Source organism: Salvia splendens, chromosome 18, assembly GCF_004379255.2.
Source record: "Salvia splendens isolate huo1 chromosome 18, SspV2, whole genome shotgun sequence".
In the NCBI taxonomy this organism is placed as follows: Eukaryota; Viridiplantae; Streptophyta; class Magnoliopsida; order Lamiales; family Lamiaceae; genus Salvia; species Salvia splendens.
The window spans coordinates 6,987,227-7,007,029 of NC_056049.1; the positions used below are offsets into that span (position 1 = coordinate 6,987,227).

General features: G+C 36.4%; 2 protein-coding genes across 9 annotated transcripts; both read left to right on the forward strand.

The window, feature by feature from the left end:
* Nucleotides 1-731: 731 nt before the first annotated feature.
* LOC121777501 (ultraviolet-B receptor UVR8-like) lies at nt 732-4,189 on the forward strand. The gene is made up of 11 exons (XM_042174774.1): nt 732-941; nt 1,005-1,149; nt 1,259-1,369; nt 1,477-1,537; nt 1,729-1,847; nt 2,243-2,328; nt 2,531-2,732; nt 3,119-3,172; nt 3,370-3,480; nt 3,591-3,647; nt 3,746-4,189. Exons 1-11 carry the CDS (start codon nt 913-915, stop codon nt 3,944-3,946), a joined length of 1,176 nt encoding a protein of 391 aa, XP_042030708.1. The 5' UTR covers nt 732-912; the 3' UTR covers nt 3,947-4,189.
* Nucleotides 4,190-12,515: 8,326 nt separating this feature from the next.
* Nucleotides 12,516-19,472, forward strand: LOC121776540. 8 transcript variants are annotated; one of them, XM_042173712.1, is made up of 14 exons: nt 12,516-12,887; nt 13,076-13,173; nt 13,256-13,342; nt 13,410-13,560; nt 13,645-13,872; nt 14,287-14,429; nt 14,513-14,695; nt 14,782-14,872; nt 14,958-15,102; nt 15,661-15,898; nt 17,563-17,670; nt 17,744-17,830; nt 18,629-19,026; nt 19,225-19,472. In XM_042173712.1, the coding sequence occupies exons 1-10, from the start codon at nt 12,762-12,764 to the stop codon at nt 15,687-15,689; spliced, it is 1,281 nt and encodes a 426-aa protein (XP_042029646.1). In that variant the 5' UTR covers nt 12,516-12,761; the 3' UTR covers nt 15,690-15,898; nt 17,563-17,670; nt 17,744-17,830; nt 18,629-19,026; nt 19,225-19,472. The 8 variants fall into 8 exon arrangements, with proteins under 8 accessions (XP_042029646.1, XP_042029645.1, XP_042029648.1 ...); XM_042173711.1 differs by having other exon boundaries at nt 17,571-17,670; XM_042173714.1 differs by having other exon boundaries at nt 14,970-15,102; nt 17,571-17,670.
* The last annotated feature ends 331 nt before the right edge of the window (nt 19,473-19,803 follow it).

A 19,803-nucleotide genomic window follows, 5' to 3' on the forward strand; every position in this document is an offset into this window, starting at 1 on the left:
ATTACCTCTCTATTTTTTTTCCTCTTTTTATTTAACTGCTAAATATTATCTGTGCTAAAAAAATGCATCACACACAGAATGAGATGGTTGAGTAAAACAAAATTCTACCAAAACTCAACCTCCACCGTCGATTCTCTCCAATCACCAATCGCCACTCGCCACTGGAGCTATCACAACTTTCAGTATATCATTCCTTTACCCCATAATGGGGATGAATTATTTTATTTTTGGAAAATATTGTGGAAACAATATGCGAAAATACAATAGAATAACCCAACTAGGTTTACAACTCCAAGTGTTGTTAGAAAATGTTTTTTCTGTAATGCGGTAGAAGATATTGGAGATACATGTATTTCATAATGGAATGTCAAAATGAGAAATGTTATAATGGAAAAATGAAAATTAAAATACAAAAGATAATGATTTATAATTGACATATGCTCTAATAAAATTAGTTACTCTACTCCAGCTAATCAGTGGAACAATATAAAAATAATTCAAGATTTCAGCTTAAAAGACTCGGGTTCATGAATCATGCCATTCATGTGTGTAATCGAAATAAAGCAATTCATTATCTAAAATTTGAAATGAAAACCATACTTCTTTAAGATATAAAGTCTCACTCGACCGACAAAGAAAATAAATTGAAATCCGATAAGTGAAAATTGAAATATTTTGACTAGAAAACAACTTAAATCTTACGTTTCAAGGGTTTAGAATCAAATCGCAGCCCACCAAGAACAAAACCCGGAATGCCAGACATTACTTGTCCTAACAAAAGTAAATCTCCACTAAAATCTCACCATTATTTTATGTACTAGTAATAAAGTTGGTACTATTGCCTGAACTTGCTCAATCCTGCGCTTGCCGCATTACAGCTATCACTGCAAGCACCAATTTTCTCCACTGTTTATGGCCTCCAAAACCGCCGTCATTGCATGGTGCGTCTCTCTCTCTCTATCTCTCACTCTCACACACTTCTTTTCTGACACACTGCGTTTCAGGGGTTCGGGGGAAGACGGCCAGTTAGGAATCGGAAATAATGAGGAGAGAGAGTGGGTTTGCACCATCGAAGCCCTTAGCTCGGAAAAAGTATGCTCCGTCGTCGCCGGCAGCCGCAATTCCCTCGCTATTTGTGAAGACGGCAAGGTTTCCTTTGAACCCTTTTACTGTATTCTGCTTCTTTAGAGCATAGGATTCCCAGCTATTTTAATTGATTTTGAGCAATTGCTTTTACTTTGTGTTTGAAATTATTTAGTTGTTTACTTGGGGTTGGAATCAAAGAGGCACCTTGGGGCACCCACCGGAGACCAAAACTGAGAATGTTCCTAGTCAAGTTAAGGCCCTTGCAAACGTCAAAATAGTCCAGGTATTTGTTTAAAGTTTTGAGCTTTGGAGTAGGTGACAGTGAAATAGTAAGCCCACTTCTTGAAATGTTGATGGTTTTGGTCTTGTTTTGTTTTTGTTTTTTTCTAGGCTGCTATTGGTGGTTGGCATTGCTTGGCTGTTGATGATCAAGGCCGAGCCTATGCGTGGGGTATGCATACTTGCGTTTATACACTAGTTCTCTCTTAGCTCGGAAAGGCAGACAAATAGGAAAATACAAAGATGCAATATGACATGGATGTTTAATTCATAGAAGTGATTCATTGTATTGAAAATGATTCTAAATTCAACATGATTATGTAAGGTGTCTTATGTTCAAGGTTGAGGTCTACTGTGGTGCAGGTGGTAATGAGTACGGGCAGTGTGGTGAAGAACCTGAGCGTAAAGATGATACGGGCAGACTGGTTAGAAGAGATATTGTGATTCCACAGAGATGTGCGCCTAAGCTTTCAGTTCGTCAGGTGACTCAGTTAAATTTGTCTAAATCTTGCGCGTCTTGAATTTCGTTACAGTTTTGGTGTGGTTGGCCAAACAAGATCAATGAAAGTTCAGGGTTGTTTGTTGAACTTTGTTTATTTTGAGCTTAACAGGAACCTCTATGCTAAATGTTCATTGTTCGTTGCGCACTAATATATCTACGTAGTTCCTGGTCATTTTACTGATCTTCGGTCTAGAATGACTAATAAGATGTCTTGCTCTGAGAGAGGATTCCATGTTCCGTTGAATGCTCAGCATTTGCAAGACATCAGGGACTAGAGCTCCTTACTGTCAAACCCAATGTAGCATGATTTCATAGATCTGCCAGCTTTTTATGATTTTATCTAATACAAACATGTCTAACTTTCTCACACCTCAGGTAGCTGCTGGTGGGACGCATTCAGTAGTCCTAACACGGGAAGGACATGTTTGGACATGGGGTCAACCATGGCCTCCCGGTGATATGTACGTTCCAATGCATTGAAGTCTGTAGTAGTATTTCTATTTTTGTGCTGCCTGATCCTTACATTGAAGCATGCTAGGATCCATGATCAGTTAGTATTGAGTGATTGATAGCAGTTGCTTAGAATTTACAGAAATTTCCTCATCTTGTTTGTTAGCTAATTGCGATTTTCATATGTTTTCCATGGATTTGCTTTGTTTGTAGAAAACAAATTTCCACCCCAGTCCGAGTGCAAGGTCTAGCCAGCGTGAGAGTTATTGCAGTTGGAGCATTTCATAACTTGGCCCTTCTTGATAATGGAACTGTAATGGCATGGGGTAATAATGAGTATGGCCAGCTTGGAACCGGTGATACACAGCCACGATCGCAACCAGTACCCGTCCAAGGACTATCTGATCTTAATTTGGTTTGTGTCCCGACCTTGATATATCTCCTAGAAGCTTTTCTTACATCTTGCGAGCACATTAACTCTCACTGCTCTAGATGTTTGCTTTTATACATGAAAAAAAAGATATCAATATCCTTTGATTTTTGTTTCTTTATCTAGATGATTAGATCATTACAGATATTGCAATGGCTTAACCAACAAGAGGATGGTGCATTTTCAGTGGTTGAAGCCATTTAGATGCATAATTTGTCAGATATACCAATGAATTTAAGAATCGTTGGCTATTTACTGTTCTGTTTAATCACTTCATTGATAATTTGTTGAACATTCCTAGCCCAAAGAAAAAAGAAAACTAATAGTAGATGAATAATTATCCTGATTTTGTTCATCACCTGGTTTTGCAGGTTGATATTGCTGCAGGAGGATGGCATTCTACTGCATTGACTGATGATGGAGAAGTAAGATTTCCGAGCCCCGTCTATATTTACGTCCATTTATTTGAGCTTTGGAACTTAATCTTTTGTCTAACCATGTCTTTATCTATTGCGTTACATGTAATAGCTCTATATGCCATGGCGATAAAATCCTCATTGGATTACCCTTAATTTGTTTATACACTGTGAATATGTAGATGAACATCTCGTCTTTGATGTAGGTGTATGGGTGGGGTAGAGGGGAGCATGGGAGACTGGGTTTTGGAGATGACAAGAGCAGCAAAATGGTTCCTCAAAGGGTTCAACTTCAAGTAGCCGGCGAAACAGTGCAGGTTTTCCCATATATCCTGTCCTTTACACTAAATCATTGGTTTGGAGTTTCAAGTCTTGATGAGAAACAAATCAAGATGTTTGATTCAACACACATGCTTATTGAGTGCAGGTGTCTTGTGGAGGTACGCATTCTGTTGCGTTAACACGGGATGGTCGCATGTACTCGGTGAGTTTCTGCAGACTACACTTAAGAAACAAACATTCTAGATATATATAAATAACCTTCATCACACATTATGACAACGAATTCTAAAATCACTTCAGTTTGGACGAGGAGACCATGGACGTTTAGGTTATGGACGGAAAGCAACTACCGGGCATCCAGCAGAAGTGCCTATAAACATCCCTCCTCCTAAGGATCTGAGTGCGGAAGAAGGAAGTTGGTGCGCAACCCTCGTTGCTTGTGGTGGCCGCCACACGCTGGCTCTCGTAGAATGGCGTGATCATGAGCAGCAGCTCCTCTGAAGCAAGCTTGTCATGCTTATGAGAAAAATATAGCTAGACTTTTGTTGTACTTCCGAAGTCCAAACTAACTTAATTACGTATCTATGAACTCTAATTCGATAGAATAATCGTGAGAGTCTACCTGTTCATCCAAACGGAACAACGCGTAGCCAACTATATATGACTATATGCGGATGTATAGTTTGGCTACAAAATAAACGATTTTATGATACTATTAATTAGAAAAATGTGAAATTTGCCTTCTGTATTGACCATGAATTTTAGGATGTTGGGCTTTTGGTACTTCCTATAACTGATTAATGAGATTTTGTGGTCTCAATCCAATTAACCCATATCGTTCCAGATTCTTTTACTAGCAAAAAGATTTTGGTACTTCTCATGTCGCATTCTAACAATTATCTTGTCAACTAATCTGCAATCAAATTAGTCTTGCAGTATGTATATCTCACCACACATCTATATTCATGTTGAATATTGTTAATACCTATCTGAGAAAAGATAGGAGATTAAATGGAGAGTTGTGGCATTTTTTAAAGAGAGAATTGTAGAGGAGAAAGATCGGTTTCTCGAAGAGAGAATGATAGAAATGTTTTATTGAATTCATTATTTTATACAATAATAAAAGACTTTGCTCTTGTTTATAATATATATAGTTAAAAGATCTTCTATAAATTAGAAAAATAAATCAAATTCTAATAACTATTAGTATAATAAATCGTAATATAAACGGCATAATAGTATGAAAATTATCAGCTCACTTAGTAAAAAGTATAGGTCTTTATTGCCCCATATATGTAGTGGAATCTGGTGGGGCCCCAGTATTTGCTACTGATATTATATACTTACTACTTTTATACTCGCTCCATTTCAATAAATATGAAACATTTGGTTTATAGCCTGGATTTTATGCAGTGTTATTTTTTAGTTTATGAAGAGATAGTAAAGTAATAAAGAGGAAAAAGTAGTGATAGTGTTATTTCTATTTTAAGAAACGTTTCATTTTAAATGGGACAACCTAAAAAGGAAAACATTTCATTTTTAATGGTACACCGAGAGTAGAATATATAAATTTTAGCTTGGTGCTGTTGGTTTACCCTTTCGTCTTGCGGCTTTGAGGCAGTCGGTTTGAATCCCACTCCGGTGACGTATATGGTATTTTTGTGCTATCTCCTTAATATTTTATGTTCTTTTTTCCATTTTTTCTTAATATTTTATGTTTTTATTCATTTTATGTGAAACATACGTTTTATAATTAATACTCCCTAGTTCCTCCTTTGTCCACGAAAAAAAATCTTATTTGTGGACGACACAAGTTTAAATGAGAAATTGGTGAAATAAGAGAGAAAGGGAGGAAAACGTAGATAACATAGGAGATGAAAGAGAAGAAGAAGAAGAGAATGTTTCCATATTTTAAATACGACTATTTTTCGTGGACATTCCAAAATGATAAAATAAGACTATTTTTAGTGAACGGAGGGACTATATTATTTATCAAATTCTACATTGCAGATTTATCATTTATGTTTTTGTTTACATTTTTTTACATGAGTTATACTTTTTAGAATTACTAACTAGTAGTAAAATCTTAAAATGACGATTATTTTTAAAAATAAATATTTACTCTCCGTCCCACAATAATTGTCACTATTTTCCATTTCAGTCCGTCTCACAATAATTGTCACACTTCAATTTTCTCATAAATGATAAGTAGGTCTCACTTCCACTAACTCACTTCACTCACATTTTATTATAAAACTAATATAAAAAATGGGTTTCACATTCCACTAACTTTTTCAACCAACTTTTTTTTATATTTCTTAAAATCCATGCCCACAATAAGAGTGATAATTATTATGGGATGGAGGGAGTACGTAATTATTTCAATTAGTATTGAATGTAAGGATGAATTTTTTGGGTTGGAGAAGCATATAAAAATTATCAAAATAGTATTATAAAATTTTGAATTATTATTAATATAACATGGAAAAATTAAGAATTTATATAGTTTTTTTTGTTTATTCAAAAAGGATGAGTATTCCTGGCGACAATTAAGACAACTCATTGTTGTTTTTCTAACAATGTCGACACTAGTTATAACGACAGTTATGCTGCATCATTTCGTAATTATTATATACTCCCTCCGTATAAAAAAATAGAAACATTTGAAACGACACGGGTTTTAATGCACAATAGGTAAAGTAAGTGAGAAAAATTGGTAAAGTAAGATAGAGGAAAAGAAAATGAGTAAAATAAGAAAGGAAGAGAAAAAGTAATGAAAGTATAGTTAGTGGATTGTGAGGTCCATGTCATAAAATAGAAAGATTCTAAAATTTATATTTTTAAGGAACGACCCAAAATGGAAATAGTTGTTATTTTTAAAAAACGGAGGGAGTATCTCGCAAACCCCTATCATGTTTTTATGATTATTTGAAAAGAATAGTATTACCGGTTGCAATTATGAAAAATCATTGTTTGTTGACACTAGTTATACCGACAATTACCATATGTATCACTCCCTATTTAGATCTTATTCGAAAAGGGAGAGTATTACCGGTTGCAATTACCAGTTGCTTTTCTGATAATGCGAACACTAGTTATTCCAAAAATTCCCTTATGTTTCATTTCCTATATATATATCTCGCAATTCCCTAGTATAATTTTTTTGCTTATTCAAAAAGGAAGAGTATTACCTGTTGAAGTTATGATAATTCATTGTTATTTTTGGGACAATACTAACACTAGTCATAACAATAATACTATATGGGGTTGTTCGGTTGGCCCTATTATCCCCAACTTAATCTCTATAAGCGACTAGTCCGCCGTTCGGTTGCAACGATAGATTTGTCGCTCGGCCCATCGGCCCGCGTCGATTTAGTCATGGCCCGTCTTGATAGTATTTCTATCACACTAATCTCGCGACAATTCATCTCGTCCCTACCCCTGCAATTAAATTTGTCCCATCGCTCTTCTCTCCCACCTTTGTCGTGCCCCCCGCTCTTCTCTCTTCTCTCTCCACCTTTGCCTCGTCACCTTCTTCATCATCGCTGATTTTGCTGTGGTATTCTTGATTTTGGTCGATTAATGGGGATGTGTGATGTCTTGCTTTTTTGCAAATAATCTATACTAATCTAAAGTGCCAGTTTAATGAAAAGACTTATTTGCCCTTTTTGGCGGGAAATTGTGAACCTATTTCGTTTGCCCTTTTGGTCATTTTGAGAAATGACAACCATTGGACAGAAAAAAAGACAGCCTTATAGAGCAATAGTGGCTTTTCAAATAGTCCAACCAAATGCAAACTTCTTGAAGAAGATTTGAAACACTTTTAAACACCAAACCTTGAAATCAAAGATTAAATCTTTAGAAAATAAAACAGAGAGAAAAGTGGAAAAACAAAATCTGCTCACCATACCTATCGGAAAAACGACGTACGGCGGGGGAGGGGTGTCGGCAGTGGCGGCGGCCGACGGTGCGAGGCGCAGAGGAAGCCGAGGCCGCCGCCTGTGCATGCACATTGGCGGCGGCGGCAGAGCCGAGGGAGAGAAAGGAGTGGGAGAGGAAGAAGGTGATGGAGTGGAAGCTGGGCGGCGGGGGCAGATCGGCGGTGGAGGCGGATCCGCAGCGGCGGCGGTACGGTGAAGGGGGAGAGAAACCGACCGAGAGAGAGAGAGAGTGCAGACTGCCGGGAGGAGGACAGCGAAGCCGCCGCCTGTGCATACACAGGGGCGGCGACGGCAGATCGGGAGAGAGGGAGAGAGAGGGGAGAGAGAGAGAGAGAGACGAGAGGGGGAAGGGGACGCTGCCGGAGACGGCGGCGCTGGTAGAGCGGCGGGACGGCGGCGACAAGGCAGGGAAGAAGGGAGACTCATTTTTTTTTTGGTGAATGAGGGAGGAAGAAGAAGACCTAGTGTATTTGAATGTGGGTTTCTTTATTTGGACTCATGATTTAATTATTTGGGCTATGCAAATATAAATTCGAGCCCAACTACTTCTAAAAAAATTGGGGCTGCAGTGCATGGTGAATGTGAGACCCGATTTCGAATTTAATTATTTCTGGGCATCAAAATGGTTAAGTAAGATAAAATGATTTGTTATGATCCAAGTTGCTATATTTTTGTAGAATAATCTATCAATCATAATCTAAAGTACCAATTTAATGAAAAGACTTATTTACCCTTTTCGGCAGGAAATTGTGAAGCTATTTTGTTTGCTCTTTTGGTCATTTTGAGTTAGTAGGCTTTTAGTACTTCTTATAAAACTATGTAATCAATTTATAGTATCTTTCTTGATTAAATACAGTTTTTATTTGCATTTTTTATTTATTGGACTTTGTATAATATATATTTTTAAATGATTTTTTAATAAATAATTAAGTCTATATATAGTTAGAATTGAGTTGACTTTGATTTACTTATATTTCTATCTTTTAGACTTTCCAAAATTTTGAAATATGTATATATTAAATTTAAATTTGGCTAAACCAAAATAATTATAAAAAGTGAAGTTAAATTAATGTTATTATTAAACAATGAACAATATTGCATCACAAGAACATTTTTATTAATACGAACACATGCAGTGTGTTTGTTTCGTGATGTTAGATCGTATACTTGATGTTACTTCTACTCAAGAGGGAAAACAAAATTTTGAAGTCTTTTTCACTAAGTAATTAAATTCATAGTATATAGTTAGAATTGAGTTAACTTTGATTACTCATAATTCTCCTTTTAGATTTTTTCAAAATATTGGAATATGTAACTATATTATCACATATTGAAATAAAATTTGGCTAAACCAAATAATAATTAATAAAATACCAAATAATAATGATAAAAAAGCGAAACTAAATTAATATCAATATCAAACCAAGAACAATATTGCATCACACTTAACATTTTTATTAATACGAACGCATACTATACGTTATTTTCTTTATATTAGATCGTAAATTTGGTGTTACTTCAACTCAAGAGGGACGATAAAATTTCAAGTATTTTTTAATTTTTCTTAGTTTATTTTTTCATGTTTAGATATATTTTTCTGTATTGAATTTAAATTTGGCAAAAACGAATATATTAATTGTGAAAAAACATTTATTTTTGCATTTGTCTGCTCATGTTGGCCTATTTCTTAAAAGTCATTTTTTAGTCATTGACAATTATGTGTTGCAATTTCAAGAGTAACGAGTCTATGAATGATTAAAGGTTTTTAGTCTATACTGAGGGGTAATTACACCATATATAAAAAATGTTTCACTAATGTTTAAATTTGTAAAAAAGTTTTAAATTAGCATATATCAGATAGAAAGTTTGATTATTGTTTTTAAATTTCAATATTTTGAGTTATTCAGTTGGATTAGTATGAAATATAAATTATACTTTTATAGTATTCCCTCTGTCCTAACTAAGTTGAGTCAAAACTTTTGGGCACGACGGTTAAGAAATTGTGTTAAAAAGTAGAATAGAAAAATAAAGTAAGAAAGATAAAGAGAAAGTAAAGTAGATGATGGAATTAAATAAAAGTGACTGGATGTTTTTTTAGTCAAAAAAAGGAAATGACTCAACTTAGTTGGGACATCCCAAAAAGAAAACTTAGTTGGGACGGAGGGAGTAGCATATTGTGATTGAGACGAGTTAGTGAAATGTGAAGTTCACTTACTAAAATAAAAGAGTAAAATGAGATCATTATATATGGATGAAGCGAAAAGGAAATAAAATTATAATTCTTCGCTGACAAAGGAAGTATGTATATATTGTGCAGCCCCTACCACAAATTTTTTATGAGTCGTGGAGGTCTCAAGATTTTAGTTTGTGGAGATGAAGATGATAATAGAAGCGATGCTACTGTTAGTGCTGTTTACAAATAAGTTTTTCAAAACTTATGAACTATTGGTTGGTTTGTTGTTGTTTTCTAATTTTTCTCTTTAATCTCTACTCAAATAACATGTTCTTTATTTGTGTATCTTATTCTAACTAACTCATACTCTTTGATCATTAGTCATACATCTCTTATTTGTCATTTATTTTACTCCACTAATATCATAAATTAAAATTGTATAAAATTGATTGCCGAATATGAAATATTTCATTTATAGTTGATGAGTAAATTCTTCATTTATTATAAATGTTTTATTTATAATCACATTTATGTTTTTTTAAATATTTATATTGTTTTTAATTCTTAGTTTCTATATTTCATTAAAATTTATATTCATTAATTAAAAATTATATGCCCCGTGCATAGCACGGGTGTAAATATTAGTTTTTTATTAAAGTAAATGCTGCTTTTTTAACAATTATTTCTTGCTCAATGGGGTTATAATGATTAATGGGGATGAATGGGAATTATTGGGGTTGTATTGTCCGATTATTTATTTACTTCATAATAATTCAATAAGTTTTTATTAATATCTTAATCTAAATAATTAATTATAGTTTATTTATTTTATTAGATAATGAATTAATTTAATTTGTTTCATAATTGTATAATAAATAAACTTAAATTAATTAATGTTAATTTATCTATTATTCTTATCAACTAAACATTTTACTAAAATTATCTTGGTTGTAATCTTGTAAACCAAACAAGAGCATAAAATCCAATATTAATTAGTCCTAGATAAGACCCATCTTACTTAATCCTATATTTCGGTTGACAAGATTAAATCTCATGATTAAATATTTATCATGTTTGGTTCATAAGATTGAACCCTTCAACTTAATCCCAGATGGATGGTCTCATGATAATTAGTCATAGCCTCGTCCCTCCAACTAAAATAATCCCACAACTTAATCCTAGATGGATAGTCTCATGATATTAGTCATGTCAACCGAACGCCACAATATTGTACTATTTAATCTCTTAAACATCATTTCATATGTATATCTCTTGCAATCACCTATTCCCCTATTATCCACTTTGTTTCTAGCCATTTTGAACCTATTTTTTCAAATAGCCATGACAACTATTTCACGGCAAAATGATCATTTCAATTTCAGTTATGTAATCCTAAAATTTTGATCATGAAATCTACAAATTTGAGGGCCTTGTGCGTCTACAATAACGTCCTCCCCATCGACGCTGTTGCCAACGACTCAAACGCGGTGGCTGTCTGGGTCGGGAGCATTTCCGGGAACGGAGATGGGTTTGCAGCGGTCGAGGATGAGGTCGCGGCCGCCTTCCCCTTGGCCTTCGCAGCCTTGACGCCGGGAGGACGCCGGGAGGACACCGGTGTGCCGGAACTCCCTTCATCCACGTACGTCCGGTTGAGGTCAACCGGGTGATTGCCGCTGCCGCTGCTCGTGTAATCACCAGCTTCGGTGGTCTTCGTCCTCTTCGGCGCACCAGTGTGCAGAATTCCACCTTGGAACTTCTGCTTGTCCCTTAAGAGCGCCCAGATGGCCTCGTGCTTGAAGTCGCTGTACATCGACCGGTACGACAACAGCGCTGTAGCGCGCACGTCGCTCAAGCTCTCGCCGCTCCCCTGTGCCCGCGTGAACTTCTCGAACTCCGTCGCGTACAAGTTCACTTGCTTCTTCACTTGATCCCAGTGCTTGCGGAGTTGCTCACGTTTGCGCTTGTACGCGGTCGGCGGCTTGGCCTCATTGTAGAGGCCGGCGATGCGCTCCCAGTACGCGACCTGCCTCTGGTTGTTCGCGAAAATCGGGTCTTCCGATATATCTACCGAACACCGGGCCAAAATGAGGGTTTCGTCGTCGGTGTAGTTCGTACGGTCGGGGGCGTACTCATCACAATTTCCGGGAGGCGGCAACTTCTGCGCCCGCTGCCGGTTCCGCTTCTTTTTGGCTGGGGCGGAAGCGGTCGCGGCGGGTTCGGGATCGGCCGCTACGGCGTCACGGCGGGAGGGAACGCTTGGTCGGTTTGGAGACGGCTCCATGTCAGACAACCCGTACGATTCCGTACTGAAATCGGGATCGTACAGGGTGTCGGCGTCAAACGAACGATATTCGCCGGGTTCTGTACCCGGCCAACGCGCCTCTCCGCTAAACATAGGACTATTGGGACTTGAATCCATTTCGTAGTAATTATGTAAATGTAATAAGTTTTGAAAGTGAAATCGTGAAATGAAATTACAAATGAACTCTATTTATAAAAAAACGAAACCGCGTGCCATCGTCCGCGTAGGCCACAGTGGGCCGGACGATGGGCATCGTCCGCGCTATACTCCGCGCCCTTAGTATAGGGCGCGACGATCGTCCGCGGCCTATGTCACGCACCCGCAATGGCACGCCCGATGGCGCGCATCGTCCGCGCCCGCCACCGCCCGCCCCATTGCGGATGCGGCAGACTTAATCATATAGTTTAAGATTTTCCTTTGTGAATGCTGATTAAATAGGGTTAGTGAAAGCGAATTATAATATAGAAGCTAACTAAAATACTGTAATAATAGTACTAATAAAGTCATATATATGCGTATAATAATGAAGTCAATATAGAAATTACTTATTATTATTATTATTATTATTATTATTATTGTTTCGGTTAATTTTAAATAAATAAATTCAATATGAGTATAGTACTGTACGACTCTGTTTACGATCATTCATATGGAGAGAGAAGAGCTAAGATAGAAAGACAAACATTTCTGTTGAAGACGGGAAAAGGAATCGGCAAGAAAATTTAATGCAGATGGCTTCGAAAGATTCTAGGGCAAAATTTCCCAATTCTGCCAATATAAGTATTGAACACTGTCGCCGCTGCTCATTTCGTAACCATCGAAACCACAGCGCCGGCAAGTTCAGATTTCAGAAGAAGGAAGTAAAATTTCCGGTGTTGGATATCTCAGTACTAGACAGAAATGGCGGTTGAAGCATCCCTAGGTAATTCTGTGGCGTCTCTGTCGGCAGAGAACGTTAAATCAACCGGAAAATCAGATGCCGGTAGCCAAGTTAGTAATTCTGGTGACGGGGTGTATTGCCATCAGGTAAGTCCTATTCATACCAAAAACTCCTGATTCATTTTTTTATTTATAGCATTTCATTCAAGCTGGGATGGATCAGTTCATTGAGCTGCAGAAGGCTAACTTCACTCTAAAATTCCTATAGCTGTGGAAATGAATGTGCCTAAACTGGTTTTCGTTTCTATTTCTCACATGTAAACTCAATGCTGCAGTGTCGTCAAAAAACCAGGGCTCCCGCAGCAGCATGCAAGAATCTTACCAAGAAAAAACCCTGTTTAGTAAAGATGTGTCACAGATGCCTATGGAACAGGTTATAAAGCTTTCTGTTTACTAGGATTAGCTCTTGATTTAGGTACTCTAAGTGGCAAGTGAATTGAATTTCTTGGATCCAGGTACGGTGAAGAGGTGGAGGAAGTAGCTAGTTTGGAGGAATGGAAGTGCCCGAAATGCAGGGGCGCTTGCAACTGCAGTGTGTGCTTGTGAGTTTTCTGATTTATTTATCCATGATCGTCTGGTGTTTTAGTGTTTAACAACCGTGTCATTCAGGAAGAGAAGGGGCCTTCAACCCATGGGTGTACTTACCAATGCAGCAAAAGCGACTGGATTCTCTTCCATCACTGAGATGCCAACTGCTGACAGTGCTGAGGGTTCAGATACTGGAAAGGTTGGTAAAGACATGAATGGGTCTCTGGAAAATGTAGGCACCTTAAAGATAACAGTAGCTGACTTTTGTGATCTGCCGCATTATTTTTATCTTACGTCGTGCTTCTAAAATTAGCAGGATGTATTATCTGCTAGAAAGAAAGGGAAGGAAAGTTTGAATGCAGATTATAATACCTCTTCAAAGAGAATGAAGCATTCTAAATTGGATGAAACCAGCCAGATTATTCCTAAAGAAGTTGTGCTGCCAGTGGGAACGGACTTGAGCAGTGTGGCTGGCATTGATGTACCTGCAGAAGATGTTGGCCATGCCTTGGAGTTTGTAGAATTCTGTTATGTTTTTGGAGAGGCAAGTGACTCTACTCATATACTAGTAATTAGTTGCTACTGATGGTTATTTGAAATCAAGCTGGTATCATGCATATGGATTTCCAATTACAAATGCGCTGCATCTCCCATTTTCAATCTTTTTAGGTTGCTGTCCTTATCTAGATATTCATAAACATTCATTTTGATGTATTAACCCAATATTCTCAGTGCTTGCAGCTATTGTATTCATGTAAGATAGTGATTTCTGGTTTACTTCTTCATATTGCTTTGAAATCATCTAGTGTTTCATGATTAGTCGTTCTTCTGTTTGAAATGTTTTCTTGTTAGTAATCACTATTTCCTATTACCATCTCTGGTATTATATAGTACACCATTACCTTTATCGCTATGGCTTTACTTATCTTTATGGTTTGCTTCCTCTAATGGGCAACAGATCCTGAAATTCAAAGACGGGGAAGCATTATGTGTCCTTCGAGATATATTTCATGGGCAAACTAAAAAGCGAGGAATATCATGTCCGGTTGTCATGTTTCATGTACACCTACTATCAGTAATTAATGAGGAAGAGGGAGAGAAGTATGACCCACCCTTGATTTAGTAACAATTGACAAGTCAGAACCTATTCTGCTGGAATAAATGCTTTTCCTTTTTGTGTATAGATTTGCAGAGCCGAATCCGAGCTCGTGGTTCAGTGTGCTGAAGAAATGCTTGGCTGAATCTGAACATTTTCTTAGAGTGTTGGGGATGAGTTATTTAGAGAAGGCTGCTGACTATGATGCTTTAAATGCTTCAGAAATGCTTAGGGTCTTAAATCTGCTGTGCATTCATGCTCTTGGCACGAAGTAAGGATCTTTCTGTTTTAAGTTATACATGCCACTCCCTTTTTATTTCTCACCTAGATTGATTTTCTTCTACTCCTTATGCACAGAAAGCTAAGAAATTGGATAGAATTCCAAATAACACAATTTAACCAGAAGGCAGAAGAAGCTAAGCTTAAGGTTTTTGAAGCAAGAGGCGAGGTAATTAAACATTATACACCAGTTATGAAACTAGACTTATATCAGATTTCTTCCTCTTCTCATACTTTACTCTCAATTGATAAAGACTTTGAAGCAGAAAATAAAACAGGACACTATCAAAGCTATTGATGCTAGGGATGGGGAGCAGGAAGCAATTGTTTCTCTTAATAGCTCTGCTGCAGAGCAAGCTCATGGAAAGCTGCTTGAGTCAGAGGCAATGCTTTTGAAGCGTAAGTTTTGTAAAATTTATACTGTTGTTTATTGTTAAACACGTGTCCGTGTTTGTGTGTGTGTGTGAAGAGATTCAAATGAGAATCCCTATTTAAATTGAGAACATGAGTATGGAGATCTACAACACATGCACCACTCGGGGATCGAATTCCATAGATGAAAATTCCATCTTTTGTAATGCAGTTAATATCAGGGCGAATGTGGTTATTTATATCATTATATGCTCCGGGTGTGTTCTCCAGGTGTGATAGAGTACATGTGATTGGTGCTGGAAAATATCTGAAAAAAACAAAAGAGAATAGAAAAATCTCTAATCGCAAGAGGCCATAGCAAAGATGCTGATCTCTAAAATTATATTTTTGATCAATGCAACGCATGAAACATAGCCTTATAAATAAAAAACTAACAAACCTTAATAAAAGCCTAGACCCATATTAACCGTACAATAGATTAACTTAATCACCTAAATATCATAAGACAAACATTATAGAATACAAACATAACATCTCTATCTAATCTACTGCATCTCTAATAACTGCTGCACCATGTCAAAACAGGCATTTCCACAAAGGTGGAAAAATATTAGGAAACGTCCCAAATCTGCCACAGTCATATCATAAACTTGAAAAACTCGTTAATCAGTTCCCTCCAATCGTAACCCTAGCTGAGAGAGAATCAACAACAATAGAGAGTTTCAAGCCACTACAACCACTGCACCTATAAGAGATGTTGGCAATGGCATTGTGGTGGAAATAGGAGGTAGAGAGGTTGGGCTGGTAAAATGGATATCCACAGGTACCTCGTTTTTTCTAATTTAGGTTGAACATAAAATATGTACTCCCTCTGTCCATGGGCGGATCTACCTTGATCAAAGGAGGGGCAAATGTCCCCCCTCGTATTTTCCAACATATGTATATATTGCCTATTATATGTTTATTTCTTTTAATCTCTCACTAGCATGCCCCTTCTCAAATTCTTAGCAATCTTTCATATGTAAAGTTCCCCTCGCTACTACAAATTCCTGCATCCGTCCCAGTGTATATGTTAGACTTGAGAAATACACCGTACAATAAACGTTTTTTCAAACACGCATACATGGAAAGTGTAACTAGGTTTTCAAATTCTTAGATCATTTATTCTTTTTGAGAATTGAAGCTGTAAGGCCTTTTGAGAAAGGTGATGGAGAGAGAGTTATAAATTATGGTGAACTTATCAATGTATATAGTACTATTATAAATCTATTACCTATGCGAGAGAAAATAATTACGAGGTTAGAAGCAAATTTAATCCTCTAAATTAAGTTTTTACTCTCTATTCCCTTTGTCCCTAAAAAGTAGCCTACTTTTTCCATTTTGGTTCATCCTATAAAATTAGCCCATTTCCCTTTGTGGCAAGTTTTTCTTTCTTATGCGGTGGGTCTCATTCTCCACAAACAATACTTCAATCACTTTTTCTTTCTATCTCTTTTGTACTTTACCAATTTCGTATTAAAAATCGTGCCGTCCCGAATTCCCTATTTTTAGGGGACGGGATTGCCAAAAACAAAATTGTTGTATCATAATAATGAATAAATAAAAAATATTAAAATTAGATGAAGTATCATATATTTAAATATATTTGTTACAACTAATTCTTATTATAATAGTACATAACTAAATTATCTTTATAGTTTTTATAAATATTTCTTGTTAAAATACACATTGTTAGAATATAAAAAAATTATATTAAAACCAAAATTTATAAATTAAATATGCATGTTATAACTTAGATTTCTTTTTCCACCACAATTTTTTTATTCCATGTAATAATTTAATTATAAATCCTACTAAAATACTCCATGACTAGAAATGGATGGGTGGATGACATGAGCACTCAAACTCATGATGACTTCTAAAACCCAAGAGGCTACCAGAGGCATTTTCAGCTGAGGGAGCGCTATTTACACGTTCCTTGAATACGTATTCGGAATACGGCGTATTTGGAATGCGTCTCACTAGAAGTAAATACGCATTTGCCAAATGCGTTTTTTTTCCATATTTACAAGTAAAAAAATATTCCACCTTTCGGGAATCTATATTTTATTTTCGCCCTAAATTACGAAAAAACTGCAGGTACCTGCACCTGAAAATGCATCCTTAAATGTGTATTTGGAATATGGCGTTCAGCTGAGGGAGCACTAATTACGCGTTCCTTGAATGCGTATTTGTAATACGGCGTATCTGGAATACGCATTTAAAGAATGCGTCTAACTAGAAGTAAATACGCATTTTCCAAATGCGTTTTTTTTTCCATATTTATAAGTCAAAAAAATATTCCCCTTTCAGAAATCTATATTTCATTTTGTTGCATAACCTCACCAACTTGTCAGCAAAGTATGATTTTGGCATAATAAATTACTATTGTAGCTTCAACTTTTGAGAACACAGTTGATTTTTTGTGCCATCTCTCATTTAAATCAGTTGATCAGACAGCTGAAGCTATATGAGTAGAGCCCATCTTCACGGACTGCAGTGGTCATATGTATTGGAAACTGAAATGTGCTGATGAGTGTGATGTACTGCATCAAGGTAAGTAACACGGCAAATGTTTTATTGTATCATTTGCTGTTGAGCATGGCTAACTATAATCTCCTGCTGCTAGATGTTGGGAAAGGGGATACTCTTACCTTCAATGAAAAATGGTTTGCTCTCAGTGCTGAAGCAAAAAAAAGAAATTGAGAAGAACCAGGTAAACTATTTTCTCATTCAAATTTTGTGGCTTTTTCCTAGTTGCATTTTTTAAATTATGGTCAGCACCACAGAACACTATCGGAAAACTTATAAGTGCACAAATTGAATTCTGATGGTTGTGAATCTTAAAGATGCCTGGGGAGATTATGCAATCATGGAAATTAGTATGCACTACAACAAAAAGAATGGCTAAGGACATTTTTTAATACTAATTAGGACTCTAATATGTATGACTAATTATACCACAATGCTTCATAAAATGTCCTTATTGCTGGTGTCCAAACTAAAATTAGGAGACACAAATAGAAACGTTCTAGAAAACAAAAGATTAAGATAATTTGCACTCAACTTAGACACGCTTCCTTTTGCGTCCTAAATAATGATTATTTTTTAAAAATTTCAAACGCTACCAATTGTGTCTCAATTTTTGTGTCCTTAAAAGATACGTATTTTTTTTTGTAGTGATGGAAGTTATAGGAGTTACTCAGCTGTGGCTGTTATGACTGGTATATAACTTCAATTGTTCTTCGATTGTCATTGCCAATACCCTTATCATTTTTAGACCCAATGATAGAAATAGTACTAATTTAAATTGGGTTAGAGAATGGGAATTATAGGATTTAAGCTTAAACAAGTATCATTAGAGCCATTATGTAACTAAAATATTGTAATACTAGTACTAATAAAGTCATAAATTTGCGTATAATAATGAAGTCAATATAGAAATTTGTTTTAGTTAATTTTGAATAAATAAATTCAGTGTGAGTAGATTATTACTGTACGCCTCTGTTTACAGATCATTCCTACACACAGAACCGAGCTAAGATAGAAAGACAACCATTTCTCTTGAAGGCGTGAAAAGGAATCGGCAAAGAAAATTTAATGCAGATGACTTCGAAAGATTCTAGGGAAAAATTTCCCATTTCTGCCAATATAAGTATTGAAAACTGTCGCCGCTGCTCATTTCGAAACCATCATAACCACAGCGCCGGCAAGTTCAGAATTCAGAAGAAGGAAAACCGAATAAAGTAAAATTTCCGGTGTTGGATATCTGAATACTAGACAGAAATGGGGGTTGAAGCATCCCTAGGTAGTTATGTGGCGTCTCTGTCGGCAGAGAAAGTTAAATCAACCAAAAAATCGGATGCCGGTAGCCAAGTTAGTAATTCTGGTGACGGGGTATATTGCCATCAGGTAAGTCCTGTTCATACCAAAAACTCCTGATTCATTTTTTTAATTATAGTATTTCATTTAAGCTGGGATGGATCAGTTCATTGAGCTGCAGAATTTCCCCGAAGGCTAACTTCACTCTAAAATTCATATAGCTGTGGAAATGAATGTGCCTAAACTGGTTTTCGTTTCTTTTTCTCACATGTAAACTCAATGCTGCAGTGTCGTCAAAAAACCAGGGCACCCGCAGCAGCATGCAAGAATCTTACGAAGAAGAAACCCTGTTTAGTAAAGATGTGTCGCAGATGCCTATGGACAGTGGCGGATACAGAAATTTTACTCTGGGGTACAAAAAATGATCTGGGGTACAAAAAATGTGGGAACAGACTTGAGCAGTGTGGCTGGCATTGATGTACCTGCAGAAGATGCTGGCCATGCTTTGGAGTTTCTACAATTCTGTTATGTTTTTGGAGAGGCAAGTCACTCTACTCATATACTATAATTAGTAGCTACTGATGGTTATTTGAAAATAAGCTGGTATCATACATATGGATTTTCCTATTACAAATGCGCTGCATCTTCCATTTTCAATCTTTTTAGGTTGCTGTCCTTATCTAGATATCATGAACATTCATTTTGACATATTGACCCAATATTCTCAGTGCTTGCAGCTATTGTATTCATGTAAGATAATGATTTCTGGTTTATTTTTTCTTATTACTTTGAAATCATCTAGTGTTTCATGATTAGTCGTTCTTCTGTTTGAAATGTTTTCTCGTTGGTAATCACTATTTCCAATTA